The sequence below is a fragment of the Pristiophorus japonicus genome, chromosome 19 (assembly GCF_044704955.1).
Source record: "Pristiophorus japonicus isolate sPriJap1 chromosome 19, sPriJap1.hap1, whole genome shotgun sequence".
NCBI classification, from domain to species: Eukaryota; Metazoa; Chordata; class Chondrichthyes; family Pristiophoridae; genus Pristiophorus; species Pristiophorus japonicus.
The window spans coordinates 96,883,044-96,903,024 of NC_091995.1; the positions used below are offsets into that span (position 1 = coordinate 96,883,044).

At 46.6% G+C, this 19,981-nt stretch overlaps 1 protein-coding gene across 1 annotated transcript; it reads left to right on the forward strand.

The window, feature by feature from the left end:
* Nucleotides 1–333: 333 nt before the first annotated feature.
* On the forward strand, nucleotides 334–18,731 carry LOC139230083 (leukocyte antigen CD37-like). The gene is made up of 6 exons (XM_070861887.1): nucleotides 334–452; nucleotides 3,165–3,239; nucleotides 4,128–4,235; nucleotides 8,063–8,263; nucleotides 8,582–8,665; nucleotides 15,000–18,731. The coding sequence occupies exons 1-6, from the start codon at nucleotides 390–392 to the stop codon at nucleotides 15,075–15,077; spliced, it is 609 nt and encodes a 202-aa protein (XP_070717988.1). The 5' UTR covers nucleotides 334–389; the 3' UTR covers nucleotides 15,078–18,731.
* Nucleotides 18,732–19,981: the final 1,250 nt, after the last annotated feature.

Genomic DNA, 19,981 nt, shown 5'->3' on the forward strand with positions numbered 1-19,981 from the left:
GGGGGGTGTGTGTGTGTGGGGGGTGGGGAGGGGGGGTGTGTGTGTGGGGGGGGTATGGGTGGGCGGTGGGGGTGTGGGGGGGGTGGGGTGGTGATGGGCGGTGGTGGGGGGGTGATGGGTGGGCGGGGGGGGGTGATGGGGGTGGGGTGGGGGGGGGTGGGGTGATGGGTGGGGGGGGTGGGGTGATGGGTGGGCGGTGGGGGTGATGGGTGGTGGGGGGGGGTGGGGTGGGGGGGGGGTGATGGGTGGGCGGTGGGGGTGATGGGTGGTGGGGGGGGGTGGGGTGGGGTGTGTGTGAGGTTGCTTACACCGGCTTGTTTTGTGCAGAGACTGCCGCCGTGCCCCTGCACCTCTGGTCCTACCTGCTCTCTGGCCTTGGCACTTTCACTATGATGATGGGATTTCTCGGCTGCATCGGGGCTCTGAAGGAGGTGAAATGTATGCTGGGAATTGTGAGTATTGGTTTGTGACGGTGGGATTTGCAGGAAACGGTTGGCACGGACGGTGATGACATGCGGCACGGACGGTGATGACATGCACCCCCAATCCACATGCCAGGCTGAGGGATCTGTACGTAATGGAGCCTCGGGTTCAGGGATGTGGGGCTGATGAACGACTCTGATCTTCAGTGCTCTGTAAATATTTCCTGTTCTTTCAATCTGGCAATTCCCTTTCCAAATTGCTATTCAGTGTAAGTGCCAACTACTGAGGGAAGAAAGTTGGAGGGTTAAAGGACACATTAAACTAAAGATCTCATGTCAGAGATTTGTATAAACAGAAAACGGCTGGTGTCCAATCTCGGCTGGATGTAAAAGATCCCATGGCCACTATTGGAAGAAGAATATGGGAGTTATCTCCAATGTCCTGGCCAATATTTATCCCTCAACCAACATCAATAAAACCAATTATCTGGACATTATCGCATTGCTGTTTGTGGGCGCTTGCTGTGCACAATTTGGCTGCCGGGTCTCCCACATCACAACAACTACACTTCAACAATACTCAATTGGCTGTAAAGCATTTTGGGACATCCGGTGGTCGTAAAAGGCGCTATATAAATTCAAATCTTTCTTTCATTCTTTTCACTGTTCCTATCCGGGAGCCAAGAGCTCTCCTCCCCCTCCCCCTTCCCCTCCCAAGCCCGGCCTCTGACCCCAGCTAGGTAACCAGAGGGGGTCGGGGGTCACGTTGGGGAGGAGGGGGTCAGGGGTCATGCGGGGTGGTGGAGGTCGGACGTCACGGAAGGAAGGGGGGTCAGGGGGTCACGTTCGGGTTCGGAGGTCACACGGGGAGGAGGGGGGGTCGGGGTCATGTGGGGGCAGCTCTTGGCTCGAGCGGGGCTCAGAGATCTTTCAGTGCGGGAGTTTTCAGACTGACGAGCTTGGCTTCGAGCAGAAGTGTAGACGTGGCAGCTTTTATTTAAGGCCGTGTCTATTTGTACTAACTGAAAGGCAGCCATTTCTCTGAGTGGCTCTTCATTATCACATGACCTATTGCTGATTGGTCCCCTTGGAGGATAAGCCACACCCTGAAGTTCCTCTGGAATGTGTAACCGGAACTGCCCAGCCCAAGTTCTGAATGTGATTCAATCCATTTTGACTTCAGAAGCCTCCGAGGATAGATCTCCCCAAAAGCCACCAAGTTCCAGCCAAAGTCCCTTACCTCCCCTCGCTGCCCCCCCCCCTGATAGATGGGACATTGTGCATTGTGTGTGGATTGTTAACGGGTTTATTGGGTATGAATAGTGACAGTGTCATGACTTCTGGATTTCATCTACCCCAACAATGTACCTTGTAACACACTCACTCACCGAGCTTGCACGCACCAGAATGTGATCTGTCTCGAGTTCTCGCTCCCCCCCCCCCGGATGCTTGCGGGGGGCTCTGCACAGTGGATGCGTTCACCTGTTGCTGGATGGATGCGGGCAGCGTGGTGTTGGACATGTGCAGAAAAGGGTTAGTGGGAATTGCACTGGGGGGGGTGGGGCGCCGAGTCGGTGATTTTTGTCCTAACTCTCGCTTCTGCTCGTGCATCGGGAGACTTAGTACAAATAGTTATTCCGTTTATTTAAACCGCTTCAGTGAACAAGTGGTGTGTCTGAGGATGGAGGATCCTTCTGTCGAGGATCAGGGCAAGGGAATATGATCAACAGATGAGAACATGCAAGAGTACAGAGATTAAACAGATCTGGGAGAGAGAAACTTAATGACTGAGAGAAACCTTGAACTGAATGGAGAAGGAGAACTGGAGGTGGCTTTAATTTACTGTCAGTTTTAGAGAATTTCCCAGCAATGTGTTGGTGAATTCTGAGTGTTTGCACACTGCACATTTCAGTGTGCAGCAAACACTCACATATGGTATACCCACTCAGTGCTGTATAAAGGAACAAAGACTCATTATTGGAACATCTGCATCTCACAATAGCTCCCCAAATTTGCCAATGATCTCTGTATAAAACACCAGCTTTCTCTTCTCGAAAAAAACCTCCCGCTAATTTTGCATAAAACAATGGGCAGTTTTCTGAGCTACTGATGTGGCCTTCAGCGCTCTCCCTCCAGCCACCATATGCTCAGCATCAAATTCTCGGAGTTTGTGGCCTGCGGCTGTTCACATCAAATGACAAGTGGATGTGAGACCATAACAAAAACTGCCCATTTCACCTGAGTCCAGAGTGTGTTGCATTTCTGCAGTGGCTGTTTGAGGGTTGGGGCATATTTCAGGGGACAGTGTAGAGGGAGCTTTACTCTGTATCTAACCCCCTGTACCTGCCCCCACTTGTGTTGCTTTGCTTGGTGTACGAGGGCAGGTCTGGGTTTGGCTCTGGGCTCTCAGATTGAAAGAGGCTAAATTATCCATTTCCCTTTTTCAAATTCTTTGAAAATATTTCCTGTTTTTATCAACTGCCACTGTTTCTATTTTAATCTCTTTCATATTTCTTACACTCTCCTCTCTTCCTCTTTCTTTTCATGGGTGTGAACGTGTTCAGTAAAATAGAACCTGCCTCTGATTAAAAAGCTGTGGCCGGTGTTGGCGGTGGGGTCTGGTTACGGGGTCAGGGGTCGGGGGTCAGGCGGTGGGATTGGAGCCGCCATCGCTCAATTGTGCTTGTGTAGAAATGACTTGAGCACTGAACCTCACATCAAATGGTTTTGTCACTTTCCCAGTATTTCACGTTACTCGTATTCCTGCTGGCGTCACAGATCACTGTTGCAGTTCTGATTTACACACAGAGAAAGTCGGTGAGTTCCAGTAATGTGAGTAAAGTGTGTGGGTCGCAAGGGTTTCGCACTGAGCAGGCCTGTCCAATCTCGGTCGAGCTGCCTTCTCCCCGCAGCTCAGGGTGTTTTATCCTGACCTATGCTGCCCACACAGCCAATGACTAATTGCCATCTGTGTATCGCGGGAAGGTGTTGGTCTGTGGGTCCTCACATGGTTTGGCCCTGACCTCAGTCTGCTGCCGAAGGTAACTGTTCCCCCTGCCACCCCTCTCCCCACTAGGGGAACGTCAGCTCACTCCTTCTGCTGTGCTTAGGCATTTATTTCCTGTACGGATGCTGGGATAATTCAGGACTCAATCTTGGCACCTTCCTGTTCTCTGGTATTTTTTCAAATGATCTTTTGGATTGAGAGTCACTTCCTGAAACGATTCTCATCCTTGTTCTCAAATCCCTCCATTGCCTCACCCTTCCCTATCTCTGTAATCTCCTGCAGCCCCACAACCCCCCGAGATCTCAGCGCTCCTCTGATTCTGGCCTCCTGAGCATCCCCAATTTCCATCACTCCACCACTGTCGGCTGTACTTCCAGCTGCCGAGGTCCCAAGCTCTGGAATTCCCACCCTAAATCTCTTCACCTCTCTCCCTCTCCTTTTTTAAGACGCTCCCTAAAACCTCCTTCTTTGACCCAGCTTTTGGTCACCTGCCCCTAATATCTCCTGATGCGGCTCGGTGTCAAATTGTGTTTGATAATTGTTCCTGTGAGGTGCCTTGGGGTGTTTTTATTATGTTAATGATGCTATATAAATGCAAGCTGTGGTAATCTGAGCAGTAGGACTGCCTGATTGGTGAGTTTCCTGTAACTCTGTAGTTCCCCTAGCTATGAAGTAATTTCCTTCTCGTCTTTCTTTAGATTGAGAAACAGCTGAGCATTGTGGTGAAACAACTGATTGAAAAGTACCACAATATGGATGCGATGCACCAGAGCCTGGAGGACAGTTGGGATTTCATCCAACTCCAAGTGAGTGGGAGAATGGACCATCAAAACATAGAAACATAGAAAATAAGTGCAGGAGCAGGCCATTCAGCCCTTCGAGCCTGCACCACCATTCAGTAAGATCATGGCTGATCATTCCCTCAATACCCCTTTCCTGCTTTCTCTCCATACCCCTTGATCCCTTTAGCCGTAAGGGCCGTATCTAACTCCCTCTTGAATATGAACTGGCATCAACAACTCTCTGCGGTAGCGAATTCCACAGGTTAACAACTCTGAGTGAAGAAGTTTCTCCTCATCTCAGTCCTAAATGGCCTACCCCTTATCCTTAGACTATGTCCCCTGGTTCTGGACTTTCCCAACATCGGGAACATTCTTACTGCATCTAACCTGTCCAGTCCCGTCAGAATTGTATATGTTTCTACGAGATCCCCTCTCATCCTTCTAAACTCCAGTGAATAAAGGCCCAGTCGATCCAGTCTTTCTTCATATGTCAGTCCAGCCATTCCGGGAATCAGTCTGGTGAACCTTCGCTGCACTCCCTCAATAGCAAGAACATTCTTCCTCAGATTAGGAGACCAAAACTGTACACAATATTCCAGGTGAGGCCTCACCAAGGCCCTGTACAACTGCAGTAAGACCTCCCTGCTCCTATACTCAGTTCCCCTAGCTATGAAGGTCTACATACCATTTGCCTTCTTCACTGCCTGCTGTACCTGCATGCCAACTTTCAATGACTGATGTACCATGACACCCAGGTCTCGTTGCCCCTCCCCTTTTCCTAATCTGCCGCCATTCAGATAATAATCTGCTTTTGTGTTTTTGTCCCCAAAGTGTATAACCTCACATTTATCCACATTATACTGCATCTGCCATGCATTGGCCCACTCACCTAACCTGTCCAAATCACCCTGCAGCCTCTTAGCGTCCTCCTCACAGCTCACACCACCACCCAGTTTAGTGTCATCTGCAAACTTGGAGATATTACACTCAATTCCTTCATCTAAATCATTAATGTATATTGTAAATAGCTGGGGTCCCAGCACTGAGCCCTGCGGCACTCCACTAGTCACTGCCTGCCATTCTGAAAAGGATCCATTTATCCCGACTCTCTGCTTCCTGTCTGCCAACCAGTTCTCTATCTACGTCAGTACATTACCCCCAATACCATGTGCTTTAATTTTGCACACCAATCTCTTGTGTGGGATCTTGTCAAAAGTCTTTTGAAAGTCCAAATACACCACATCCACTGGTTCTCCCTTGCCCACTCTACTAGTTATATCCTCAAAAAATTGTCAAAGATTTGTCAAGCATGATTTCCCTTTCATAAATCCATGCTGACTTGGACCGATCCTGTCACTGCTTTCCAAATGCGCTGCTATTTCATCTTTAATAATTGATTCCAACATTTTCCTCACTACTGATGTCAGGCTCACTGGTCTATAATTACCCGTTTTCTCTCCTTTTTTAAAAAGTGGTGTTACATTAGCTACCCTCCAGTCCACAGGGACTGATCCAGAGTCGATAGACTGTTGGAAAATGATCACCAATGCATCCACTATTTCTGGGGCCACTTCTGTAAGTACTTTGGGATGCAAACTATCAGGCCTCGGGGATTTATCATCCTTCAATCCCATCAATTTCTCTAACACAATTTCCCGTTTAATAAGGATATCCTTCAGTTCCTCCTTCTCACTAGACCCTCGGTCCCCTAGTACTTCCGGAAGGTTATTTGTGTCTTCCTTCGTGAAGACAGAACCAAAGTATTTGTTCAAACTGGTCTGCCATTTCTTTGTTCCCCATTATAAATTCACCTGAATCCGACCGCAAGGGACCTACGTTTGTCTTGGCATCCTCTTCACAGCTCACACCACCACCCAGCTCAGTGTCATCTGCAAACTTTGGAATGGCAGCTTAAAGGGACAGTGTCTCATCTGGGCCGACCTGAGAACAGATGGACTGGGACAGCAGCAAGTTTACAGCACTGTATCTGCTAATATTTAGGGTTTAATGGTTTTGGTAACTGTTTATGAACAATTTCATGAAATCAAACCAGTCGGTTTAGATTGAACTTCTGACAGAAAATGATGAATGTAAGGAACAGACTTGGGAGGGAGATAGTGTTGGGGAAATGGAAGAGGATTTTTGGCAGAGAAAGTGATTAAGACTATGAGAGAGAGAATAGAGTATTGTATTTTCAAATTGCAAACAGGTGGACTGCTTTAATTTTGGAACCGATACATTCCGGTGTTTCATTCAATTCAGCACAAGTCACGGATCAAACCAAGATTCAGATCAACACTGCACAGGTTGTCCTATGTTCTTTGGTAACGAAAAAGGAACCAAATAAACAGAGATGCAGACCATCATTGCCACCTCTGGTTAAATGTGAGCAACAGACCTAGCTTCACACTGTATCAAATGGCTGATCTCCTTTCCTCATTATAAACTGTGACCAGTTACCATGGGCAATGGTTAAGCTCACATGGTACATTACCAAGGTGAAAATAAATCCCTTTTAGTTTGGGGGTTTGGCAGCTCAAATCCCTCTTAGTATTAAGAATTGTCAGCTACAGGGTCTCAGCCAGAGAAAGGAAAATCATCCAGGACTCTTGCTTCCTGTACGTGTCTGGACAAGGATGTAGGCATGATCGGACTCCGCTATGAAGTCCTCCATAGTCCAAATGGCCTGACTGCACCGCTGACCCAGGCTGGCATCGATGGATCAACAGCTACAGTGCCACTGCTGCCCTGGTGCTTGCCTGGGCATTGTAGCCCAAATTCTCAGCCATTAACCCTCTGTCCTTGAGTAAGGCTGAGTGTAATATAGGCAGAGGATTCCCAGCTCTCTAAAAATGGGTAAACAAATTTCCTGAATTGGAATCATAGAATGATACAGCATGGAAGGAAGCCAATCAGCCCATTGTGCCTGTGCCAGCTCTCTGAAAGAACGATCCCATTAGTCCCACTTCCCCTGCCCCACCCCTCCCCTCCCCTGCTCTTTTCCCCATCGCCCTGCAATGGTTTCACCTTCAAGTATTTGTCCAATTTCCTTTGGGAAGTTACTATTGAATCTGCTCCCACCACCCTTTCAGGCAACGTGTTCCAGATCAGAACAACTCGCTGCGTTTATAAAAATAAATAAATAAATAAATAAATCTCCATGTCCTCCTCTGGTTCTTTTACCAATCACATTAAAGCTGTATCCTTGGTTACCGATCCTTGGTGGAAATAGTTTCTCCTCATTCACTCTGTAAAAACCCTTCATAATATCCAACACCTTATTGTTATGTATGCAACCCCAGGCAGCCTGTATAATACTGGCACCAGAGGGCCTACCTGTTGGGAGTCCCAAGGGATCCCAGCATCTCTTGGGTGCGCTGTATATAAGCCGGCCTCCCATGCTGTACCGGCACTCTAGTCCGAATAAAGGAGCTAAGGTCACACTTGCTTGTTAGTTGCATTACTTTATTAAGAGCACAACACTTATAGTCTACATTTTGCTCATTGGGGTCTGTTGGTCACGGATAATGAATTTGTGCAGAGTTTGATTTGAACAGAGCATTTTTATCCAGGTCAGACCTGGAGTCAGTGAGTTTGATGAAGGGAGAGATTCTGAACTATCGCAGCATTGAACAGCATAGCAGGGACTAAGTTGCAATTGGGGATTCTGCTCCGTTATGGTCAATCCATATCTTGGTTTGATATGTGAATATTATCCCATTTATTCTGATAGTCCACTATAAATATTAATATAAAATTCAACAGTCACAGATTGTATGGTAATCTGCTGGTCTTGGCATGGAATGTGTAAACGTCTCCATCCTATTACCTTCCATTTCTCTTGTTTCCAGTTCTCTTGTTGTGGTTGGAATAACTCTCGGGAGTGGATGAAAAACCCACATGTCAGGAGAAATGAGTCTGGAGGATCGATAAGCTATTCCTTTCCCTGCTCCTGTCACAAATCCTTCCCCGAGAATGCCACCGACTTCAACATCACCCAGCAAACCGGATTCTGCCTAGCCTCCACCAACCCACTGACCAAAAACCTGAAGGTAACTGTTCACCAGTCTCGTAGGGCATGTGACTCACCCCCTGCATGTGTAGACCTTGCACATCAGGGCCCAGATTCCAGGGCCCAGGGGTCCCACCAAGGTTGGAGGAATAAGTTTGTTTACACCAATCCTGTCTCTGGCCTGTATGTGTGCAGGTGACTGACTAGAAAGGTTTAGATTGTAATGTATTGGTACCTGCTCAATGATAATTGCTGATAGTATCTGAGGCGTGAGATAGGCTGAGAGAAGCCCTGTTAATGGGCAGAGAAAGTGATGCTGCTGGTACTGACTGAATTTCTGTTGCCTTTCCACCCCCAGAGCTGCAAAAATAACGTGTTTGCATGGATGAAGGATAACATCATCAGCATCATGATTGTCTGCATTGGCATCAGTTTTGTGGAGGTGAGTCAATGAAGGATGGTGAGGAGTGAACCATCAGGGGGGCACATTGAGACTGCCCTCGCATATCTAATTTGGCTTTTTCTGGTTTTCGCTACATGATACACAACAAGAAAATGGCAACCACAAAGCTTGGGAAGGTGGGGAAAGTGAGCTGGGAGCAGGGAAGTGAGTGGGGCAATGTGGGGGGGGTGGGGAATGAGGTATGTGGAGGTTCAGGAGGTGCCTGATAATTCCTGTTTTGTTTAGTTTCTCCAGTTGCTCTGTATCATTCTCCGCTGTAGCATGACCCTGACTCGGACACAGTACACAGGTTCCTCCACTGATCTCCTGAGCCTTCCTGACAGGTGCCCGTGTTTCTGTTTTTGAGTGGAGTGAAGTTCCAGAACTAGACTCCCCGGGCAAATAGTGAGGGTCACGCGCGCACAGGGGATGCGCGGATGGAGACGAGCTCCACTGTTTGAAAAAGATTGTGAATGTAAAGCAGCTCCACTCCGTCCCAGGGTGGTGTTGGACCTGGAGTGGGTCCAAGGAAGGGAGCTTGGACTAAGCTACTGTCTGGGGAGACACTCCGCTACAAATTGCAAATATAAAAACAGATAGCAGGAGTTTCTATAGGTATATAAAAAGGAAAAGAGTGGCTAAAGTAAATGTTGGTCCCTTAGAGGATGAGACCGGGGAATTAGTAATGGGGAACATGGAGATGGCAGAAACTCTGAACAAATATTTTGTATCAGTCTTTACGGTAGAGGACACTAACAATATTCCAACAGTGGATAGTCAAGGAGCTATAGGGGGGGAGGAACTTAAAACAATCACAATCACTAAGGAGGTGGTACTCAGTAAGATAATGGGACTAAAGGCAGATAAATTGTCTGGACCTAATGGGTTGCATCCTAGGGTCTTAAGAGAAGTAGCAGCAGAGATTGTGGATGCATTAGTTGTAATTTACTAAAATTATCTGGATTCTGGGGAGGTCCCAGCAGATTGGAAAACTGCAAATGTAACGGTCCTATTTTTAAAAAAGGAGGCAGACAAAAAGCAGGAAACTATAGACCAGTTAGCCTAACATCTGTGGTTGGGAAAATGTTGGAGTCCATTATTAAGGAAGCAGTAGCAGGACATTTGGAAAAGCAAAATTCGGTCAGGCAGAGTCAGCATGGTTTTATAAAAGGGAAGTCATGTTTGACAAATTTTCTGGAATTCTTTGAGGATGTAATGAGGAGGGTGGATAAAGGGGAACCAGTGGATGTGGTGTATTTGGACTTCCAGAAGACATTTGACAAGACACCACATTAAAGGTTACTGCACAAGATAAAAGTTCACTGGGCTGGGGGTAATATATTAGCATGGATAGAGAGTTGGCTAACTAACAGAAAACAGAGTCAGGATAAATGGTTCATTCTCGGGTTAGCAATCAGTAACTAGTGGGGTGCCGCAGGGATCAGTGCTGGGACCTCAACTATTTACAATCTATATTAACTACTTGGATGAAGGGACTGAGTGTAACGTAGCCAAGTTTGCTGACAATACAAAGATGGGAGGAGGACATAAAAAACTTGCAAAAGGACATAGACAGGCTAAGTGAGTGGGCAAAGATTTGGCCGATGGGGTATAATGTTGCAAAGTGTGAGGTTATCCACTTTGGCAGAAAAAAAAAATCAAAGAGCAAGTTATTATTTAAATGGAGAAAGATTGCAAAGTGCTGCAGTACAGCAAGACCTGGGGATCCTGGTGCATGAAACACAAAAGGATAGTATGCAGGTACAGCAAGTGATCAGGAAGGCCAATGGAATCTTGGTCGTTATTGCAAAGTGGATGGAGTATAAAAGCAGGGAAGTCTTGCTCCAGTTATACAGGGTATTGGTGAGGTCACACCTGGAATATTGCATACAGTTTTGGTTTCCATATTTAAGAAAGGATATTCTTGCTTTGGAGGCAGTTCAGAGAAGGTTCACCAGGTTGATTCTGGAGATGAGTGAAAGGTTGAGTAGGTTGGGCCTCTACTCATTGAAATTCAAAAGAATGAGAGGTGATCTTATCGAAACACAAGATTATGAGGGAGCTTGATGAGGTGGATGCAGAGAGGATGTTTCCACTGATGGGGGAGACTAGAACTAGAGGGCATGATCTTAGAATAAGGGGCTGACCATTTAAAACTGAGATGAGGAGGAATTTCTTCTCCTGAGGATTGTAAATCTGTGGAATTCGCTGCCTGAGAGCTGTGGAAGCTGGGACATTGAATAAGTTTAAGACAGAAATAGACCGTTTCTTAAATGATAACGGAATAAGGGGTTATGGGGAGCGGGCAGGGAAGTGGACCCGAGTCCATGATCGGATCAGCCATGATTTTATTAAATGGCGGAGCAGACTCGAAGGGCCAGGTCACCTACTCCTGCTCCTATTTCTTATCTTATGCCGTGCCTTTAGTATAAAAACAAGCCCCAAGGGGCACTCCCGGGGAGAGTGTGCGGAACTGGAATCCTGGTCGAAAAGATGGGATTTGAGAAGGTTTTTAAAATGGCGTGGGGAAGTTGTTCCAGGGAGTGGGGCAAAGCTACGGAGACCCCCCAGCCCCAGCACTGTGTGGCTAGTTAGGCTGTCCCTCTGGACTGGTTTCCCCTCAATTTCAGTGTTAAATCAAAGAGGGAGAAAACTACTCTTAACATAGTGCATGCAGTGGGTGGGGGTGGGGGGGGGGGGGGGCGGGATTGAGGTTGGTGGGTGGGGTACATTGGTGGGGTGTGTGGGGGGAGTGGTGAGGGAGGTTGGGGTGAGGAAGGTTGATCGGGTGTGGGGGTGAGGAGGGTGGTTGGTGTTTGGGGTGTGGGGGGGGTGAGGAAGGTTGGCATGAGGGAGCATTGCATGGTGTCTAACAGGTTTGCGGCATGCATTGCAGTAGTCCCCAATTCCCTCTTGTTGTGAGTTGCCTGAGTTTGCTGATGATTTCAGGGCTTTTATGTTGATGTTTGTGTAAGGTGTTTGGCAATACCTTACTGAACTAATCTAACTTCCTTTTGGTTTGGTTGCATTCTGCTCTCAGAGATTTCTACATTGAATATTGGCAAGGTAATTTCTGCATTTGTGTGAAAGTGCGTGTAAATGTATGACTGTAGACAGTAATGGCTAGCATTGAAAGAATTAATATATAATTTACAACAACCATACATTCCTTTTAGGTACCAAAACTCCACAGAAAAAGTGGTCCAACTGTGGCTAACGAGAAGTTAAAGATAATAGATTAAAGGAAGAGGCTTATAATGATGCCAAAGAGAACAGTAAGCCTGAGGATTTTAGAATTCAGCAAAGGAGGATCAAGAAATTGATAAAGGGAAAATAGAATATGAGAGTAAACTAGTGAGAGACATAAAAATAGACTCAAAGCTTTTATAGGTATGCAAAAAGGAAAAGATTAGCGAAAGTAAATGCGAGTCCCTTACAGGCTGAGACAGACATTATAAAGGGGAATAAGGAAATATTAAACAAATACTTTGTCGTCTTGGAAGAAGACACAAAAAACCTCCTGGAAATAGTGGAGAACTAAGGGTCTGGCGGGAATGAGGAACTGAAAGAAATTAGTATTAGTTTAAAAAAAAATAGTTCTGAAGAAATTAATGGGACTGAAAGCCAATAAATCCTCTGGACCTGATGACCTACATCCTAGGGTTTTGAAAGAGGTGGCTATAGAGATCATGGGTGCATTGGTTGTCATCTTCCAAAATTTCATAGATTCTAGAACGGTTCCTGCAGATTGGAAGGTAGCTAATGTAACCCCACTATTTAAGAAAGGAGGGAGAGAGAAAACGGGGAACTACAGACCAGTTAGCCTGACATCAGTTGGAGGAAAATGCTAGAATCTATTATTAAAGACGCGGTAACAGGACACTTAGAAAATAATAATAGGATTGGCAGAGTCAACACGGATTTATGAAAGGGAAATCATGTTTGACAAATCTTAATTTTTTGAGGTTGTAACTAGTAGAATAGATAAGGGGGAACTAGTGTATATGGATTTTCAGAAGGCATCGATAAGGTGCCACACAAGAGGTTATTAAACACATTTAGGGCTCATGGGATTGGGGGTAATATACTAGCATGGATTGAGGATTTGAGTATAAGACGTCTTACTGCAATTATATCGGGCCCTGGTGTGACCGCACCTGGAGTATTGTGCACTGTTTTGGTCTCCTTACCTAAGGGAGGATATACTTTGCAAAGAGGGAGTGCAATAAAAGTTCACCTGACTGATTCCTGGGATGGGTGGATTGTCCTATGAGGAGATTGCGTAGACTAGACCTAATTCTCTAGCGTTTAGAAGAATGAGAGGTGATCTCATTGAAACATACAACATTCTTACAGGTTCGAGGCAGGAAGAATGTTCCCGTTGCTGGGGAGTTTCAGAACCAGGGGGGTCACAGTCTAAGAATAAGAGGTAGGCCATTTAGGACTGAGATGAGGAGAAACTTCTTCACTCAGTGGTTAACCTGTGGAATTCTCTACCGCAGAAAGTTGTTGAGGCCAACTCTTTGGATATATTCAAAAGAGAGTTAGATATGGCCCTTACAGCCAAAGTGATCAAGGGGTATGGAGAGAAAGCAGGAAAGGGATACTGAGGTTGAATGATCAGCCATGATCTTATTGAATGGTGGTGCAGGCTCGAATGGCCTTCTCCTGCACCTAATTTCTATGTTTCTATGTTACCACTATGTACTTTCATCGATGTCAACATAGTTGCAAAAGGCAGAGGACCATGCAGGATGCTTGGTGAAGGAGGGAGAGACTCCCTGAACTGTTCTCTGATCTGACAGCTGGGGAAGGGGTGAGGAGGGGATTGGGAACCAGGGATGGTGTGTAATAGCTCATGGGGGGGGGGGGGGGGGGAAGGAATTTGTGAAAGAAATATTAAACATGGGCTGCTCTGTGGAAATAAAACTGCTTGAGTGAAGCCAATTAATTTTATTTCACGTGATATGGTCTCTCTCTCCACCATTTTTTTTCAATCAATCACCTTTCCTGCCTTCACTTCTAGTTCAACCTCCTCATTCTCTCCTTCGTTATGTGCTGGGAGAAGTTTCAGTTCCATGCTGAGGTCAGGAAGCAGCAGAGTTTGAGTGTATCCTCAAACTCCCCTAGAATTTCAGTACATGTGCAGCAAAAAGAGAGCGCAGAGACATCTGTACAGTCCAGTATAACATCACTGCGTCAGGGTCAAGGAATGAGCATAAAGACACCTTCTGTACAGTCCAGTATAACATCACTGCGTCAGGGTCAAGGAAAGAGTATAAAGACACCATCTGTACAGTCCAGTAAAACGTCACTGCCTCAGGGTCAAGGAACAAGCATAAAGACACCTTCTGTACAGTCCAGTATAACGTCACTAGCTCAGGGTCAAGGAAAGAGTATAAAGACACCTGCTGTACAGTCCAGTAAAACGGCACAGTCTGAGGATCAAGGAAAGAGCACAGACACTGCTGTTGAATCGGCCGGTATAACAGTGCAGACTCCAGATCAAAGAGATGGCATGATAGTTATTACTGACTGGACAGACCAGTGAGTTGCTTACATTTGAGATCTTATCTTTTGAAGCTGTCTGTCTATGTTCCACCTAATAAAAGCTAAGAAAGGGGGAAAACTAAAGAGCTGCTGTTTTGTGGGTTTGTGTTGTGACAAGAGCTCCGAATCTATCAAAGTGTTTAACTGAGGGAGTCTGGTTTGAAAGTTAGTTTATGCTGTTTGGCAGTTGGCTACACTTTGCTTTCCTGCCCTGGATTGGGAGGGCACACATCAAATGCTGCCTTCCCACCCAGCAAATGGGAGAGCACTGAACTTGGCTGTAAACTCTTCTGCAATTAAATGCCCTGCAATCAAGGTTCATACCTGACAAATGGCCACTTGGGTGAGTAGGAGCCCAATGTGCACCTGACCCAAGTGAGATGTCGGGAGAGAGAACTGGGGGGTAGCATCATTCATTCAGAGATGGAGTAATCACGCTTCTAGCCATTGTACTACTCTGATCAGCTGAACGCACTGCCCTGCATTTTCCACTTGAGCAAATCAGGCAGACTTGGGCAGGAAATTCTGTCCCATCAGCACTGCACTCCAGGAGTGACAGAGGATATGCAGCTCACCATCACCCAGTGCCTGTACACAAGGATTGGACTTGCTCTCCATATGGTGGCAGTGTTCACTGTCAGTGAGTGTATAAGGGGGGTGGTACTCTTTGCTGTATCGAGTCATGCTGAACTGTGCCAGGCTATATTGGGTGGTGTGGTGCTATGATATTGACTCACTCTCTCTCTCTCTCTCTCTCTCTCTCTCTCTCTCTCTCAACCCACAGCTCTTTGCAATGACGTTATCGATGTTATTGTGTAGGAATATCGATCCAGATTACGACAAGCTCATTCGCTTTCAGTAACCGCAAGGCTTGCGGGCAGGTCGAGAAGGATGGAAACCAACATGTTTATTTTACTTTGTTTATAACTTCCTGCAGTAACTTTACTTCCAGTTTCTGCTTAATCCCTTTGAGGATCGCAGCTGGGACTGGGATCTACACTTAAGGTACTGAACCATCTGAGGAGCTGTCATTATTCAGTGTTGGCACTTGACTGAAAAACAACTACTAATGGACAACCCAAATCTACCCAGCACCAATCTAGATCTAACCAACTTCACCCAACATCAATTCAGTCAATTGAACTCAACCCAACTCAAGAACCATGAACCCAAAGTGAACCCTAGGATTTATTCAATCTTGCCTGTCAACCAGAGTAGAATTAGCCCACTGCATATGCACTGTGTTCTAGTGGGGTATCCATGTTGAAGAGGGTGCAAAGACCTTCTCTAAGGAATCATGCCACCTGCTCAAGACTTCAGCCTCTTCAAGACAGGCTGGCTGATGGAGGGAGGATAATGGAGACACACAGCTAGGAAGAAACCGTGTTTAAAAAAAATTCTTGGGGATTGAATTGAATGTGGATCACTTTTGAGGTTTGCTTTAATGTCCGTGCCTGGCTTGTTTCAGTTGATTTGTTCTAGGGCAGCGAGCTGCATAGTAACCAAATAGGCAGACCACAACCCTTTGTAGTGCAGGATGGGCTGCTTTGTATAATTTTCATAGCACGGCTTTATTAGGAGCACAACATGTGTACAGTGGCTGTTACTACGCAACTAGGTCATCCAGGACTATCCCAAAGACTTGGGAGGTATACACACTGTCCAGTGTGGTACTCAGTCTTGGGTTCAGTCCTTGGTCAGTGTGGAATTGGCTGATCTGAGTTTGTATGGTGGTAAGGGTTTTACAATTTGCCTCCGTGCCCTTGAGTTAGAGAGAGGAAAATTAACCAGTAGTCCGGGTCCAGTGTTTGCTGCTGGGAAGTGCATGTGTAGTTGTCTGGTGAGGGCAGGAACAGGCTGGTTGTGATGTGCCCTATGGTTGAACATCTCACTAACACTCACGGTCTATCCTAAACATGAAGAGGAGCCAATTGCATGAGGTACTGGAGGACAGCTGCTGTCTGTCACTGCATACAGATCCACAGTCAGCTCCAGAATATAAACAAAAATCAATGCTTTAGAGTCTGAGGTCCTTATTTTGGTTCATGATTCAGTTGGTGGTCCTGAAGTTTTAACTGAACAATTTCAAAATAATTCACCACTTTGTTGTCCTCCTGCCCCCCTCCCTTCCCTGCCTGGCTTGCACCCCACCAATGATCTTCCACTGTTTTCCTAAGTTGCCATAAGGAAGACATCTGGTAACTGCAACCCTGCTGTGCAAGTTAACATACTTGCAGAGGAATAGAAAGTGCTTTTTGCTGGCAATACAGCAGAGTCCTCATCTGAAAGAGTAAATACAAGTGAATGTTTCACCTGGGATCTAATGTAGGATTGTCTGCAGAGTGAGCTGCACTTTGTGTTTTTGAGTTCTTGCAGCCAGGTTAGGCTCAGAGTGGAATTTTGAGTTGTTGTTGGTATAGTAGGTGGTGAATTGTGAAAGGACAAAGTGTGTGATGAATTCGACAAGTGAAGAGTTGAGAAGATAATGAGTGAAGCATAATGCCTGTCTGGAGCAGATCAAGACTATGATAAGAATATTAAGAAATGGGAGCAGGAGTCGGCCATTCAGCCCTTTGAGGCATGGCTGATCTTTTACCTCCACTCCAATTTCCTGCACTATTCCCATCTCCCTTGATTTCCTTAATATCCAAAAATCTATCTATTTCGACCACTGATCTTTCACCACACTCTGGGCTAGAGAATTCCAAAGATTCACCACCCTCTGAGTGAAGAAATTTCTCCCCATCTCAGTCCTCAATGGCGACCCATAATGATGGCTGTCACGCTGTCATTGAATGAAGTCTCTCCCATTTTTGCATTTTGTATCTCATACACTTTGAAAGTTTTATCATACTCTTTATACCTTGGTCTCAGATTGTGGAATACGGTTCTCCATTTCAACAAGTGGGACAACATGCCAAAGCAGACCTACAATACCGCTCAGTTCTGTTTCCACCTCCTTATCTCACTCTCGTCTCGAGACCATTCCCATTTTGATCTTGTCTGTATTGGAGCAAGCATCATTGTCAGATCAGTGGCAGCTCTCTTACCTCCTGAGTCAAAAAGTATGGGTTCAGTTCCACTCTGTTTGAGTCGATAATCCAGGCTGACGCTCCAGTGCAGCACTGAGGGAGCGCCGCACTGTCGGAGGGGCAGTACTGAGGGAGTGCCGCACTGTCGAGGGTCGGTACTGAGGGAGTGCCGCACTGTCGAGGGTCAGTACTGAGGGAGTGCCGCACTGTCGAGGGTCAGTACTGAGGGAGTGCCGCACTGTCGAGGGTCAGTACTGAGGGAGTGCCGCACTGTCGAGGGTCAGTACTGAGGGAGTGCCGCACTGAGGGAGTGCCGCGCTGTCGAGGGTCAGTACTGAGGGAGCGCCGCACTGTCGAGGGTCAGTACTGAGGGAGTGCCGCACTGTCGAGGGTCAGTACTGAGGGAGAGCCGCACTGTCGGAGGGGCAGTACTGAGGGAGCGCCGCACTGTCGAGGGTCAGTACTGAGGGAGTGCTGCACTGTCGAGGGTCAGTACTGAGGTAGTGCTGCACTGTCGAGGGTCAGTACTGAGGGAGTGCCGCACTGTCGAGGGTCAGTACTGAGGGAGTGCCGCACTGAGGGAGTGCCGCGCTGTCGAGGGTCAGTACTGAGGGAGCGCCGCACTGTCGAGGGTCAGTACTGAGGGAGTGCTGCACTGTCGAGGGTCAGTACTGAGGGAGTGCCGCACTGTCGAGGGTCAGTACTGAGGGAGTGCCGCACTGTCGAGGGTCAGTACTGAGGGAGTGCCGCACTGTCGAGGGTCAGTACTGAGGGAGTGCCGCACTGTCGAGGGTCAGTACTGAGGGAGTGCCGCACTGTCGAAGGTGCGTTATTTTGGATGAGAAGTTAAACTTCCCCCTCGAGTGGATGTAAAAGATCCACAGTACTATTTCAAAGAGCAGGGGAGTTCTCCTGATGTCCTGGCCAATACTTATCCCCCAACCAACACCTGAGAACCATGAACTGGTCATCATTTATTTACTTTTTATGGGATTCTACAAAACAGTAAATTCAAATGTAATCCATTTGTTGTGATGTGTTTGGAAAATCCGGAGGATTTGAAGGGCAATATATAAACGTAAGTAATTCATTTCAATGGCTGTAAATGTCAAGTCAGTGCCACCTGGCAGGGGTTGCGGAGTTGGACACTCGAGCTTTGCTGGTGTGTGGTTTTACGACTCTGCTGTGTAATTCAAGCCGACACGTCTATACTGTGACACTCAGTGCATTCCCATCTTATTTAAAGGGGTGCAGGGTGTCCAGGTACAGTGAACACAAACAAACCACCAAGCAGAAATCGCAGTGTCTTCTGATCCTGGGGTTTGTTAAATGTGATTGGCAGTGTGGTGTAATTTGTGATCAGTTCTGGCCCCTTTAATATATCAGAGCACCTTGGAGGCTCTATCAGTATTCCTGTATAAAGGTCCCAGGACCCCGTTCTGTTCTGATTTATATCTTTAATAAAGCACTCAATTGATGTGGCAGACTCTGTTTTCTGCTTTCTTTTCTGATCTGATATGAGATTTCTGTTCAAATTATTATAGACTTAAAAAAAAATCTATTCATGTTTTTTGGTTTCTAAGTTGAAGTAACCGGTAAACTTCAATGGATACCACAAGCTGCTCCGCAAGGAGTCAGCAAGTTATCTAGTGCCTAGCCTTTGTTGGGTCAGTTCTCAGCCAGCATTCCTGCTCCCGATCCCTGTCCAGTGCTCCTCCTGCAAGTTTGTGGGAATGGTGGGAGGGTTCATTGAGATTTTTTGGGCTTGGATGTGATGCCATAGTGTCAGATACTGTATTGGCACGTGGACAATATCTCAGCCAGCCTGCGGAAGGTATGAAATTCAGCTAGCCAAGTCCAGCTTCTCTCTGCACCCCTCAACTGTCCATCAACGGAGGCCCTAGGGTGGGCCAGGAGCAGCAGTGCCGATCCAGGTAAACTGAAGTACAGAGAGAGGCCCTCGGCGATACTGTGAGCTAATGATATGGGACAAAGTAATAATGTAAAACATGAACCTGCCACTGGGAATAATACAGCAGTTGGTGGCGGGTCTTGGCTCTGATCCAGCCAACTGGTGAGAAAAGTCATAATGACAGGATCAGCTTCTCAGCTGTCTCTGCTGAGAGAATGTTAGTGAATCTGGCCCAACCTCCCCAGTGCTGACCAAGGTCACCCCGTCACCCTCTCCCCATATGGTGTCCAATCACAGGTCACCCTACCAATAGGAGCTGTGTGATTGGGGCCGGAAGCTGAGGGAGCCACAATAGAAGTGGAAAAAGGATTTTTTTTTAAAAATTGGACTTTATGACTCTAGTTCACAAATTTCCACAGCTCAACGTGACACCTCAAATTTGCTTGTAATTATCAACTTCAAGGCAACTGTTCCCCAGTGAGAGTCAGCACCTTTGCGGAAGAGAAGATTGGCTGTATTTTAATGTTGGTTGCACTCTAGATTTTGGCTATGCAATACAGTCAGATAGTTGGATTACTTGGGATTCATCAGGAAATAAATTGTAGATTTATTATATTAAAATGTGCACAGTAACATCAGTGAATGGGTTACACTTTGTGAGGCAGAAATATTGGGGCAGCTGCTGGTAAAAATTTGAAAAGGTCAAGTCACTTTGTTCTGCACGATTCTTGTGCTGATATTTCGCCGCCTCTTTGGTGAGACTAAGGACTTGATGACACAGTTCAGATGAAGTGTATGAGTGTTGGAGGGAGAGCTTGCAGC

Bases quoted from the DNA above. Each gene is read 5' to 3' on its own strand.
- LOC139230083 (XM_070861887.1), top strand. From the start codon at position 390: ATGATGATGGGATTTCTCGGCTGCATCGGGGCTCTGAAGGAGGTGAAA. The intron at 453-3,164 runs GTGAGTATTGGT...TCACTTTCCCAG, and splicing joins TGAAATGTATGCTGGGAATT to TATTTCACGTTACTCGTATT. The intron at 4,236-8,062 runs GTGAGTGGGAGA...TCTTGTTTCCAG, and splicing joins GGGATTTCATCCAACTCCAA to TTCTCTTGTTGTGGTTGGAA.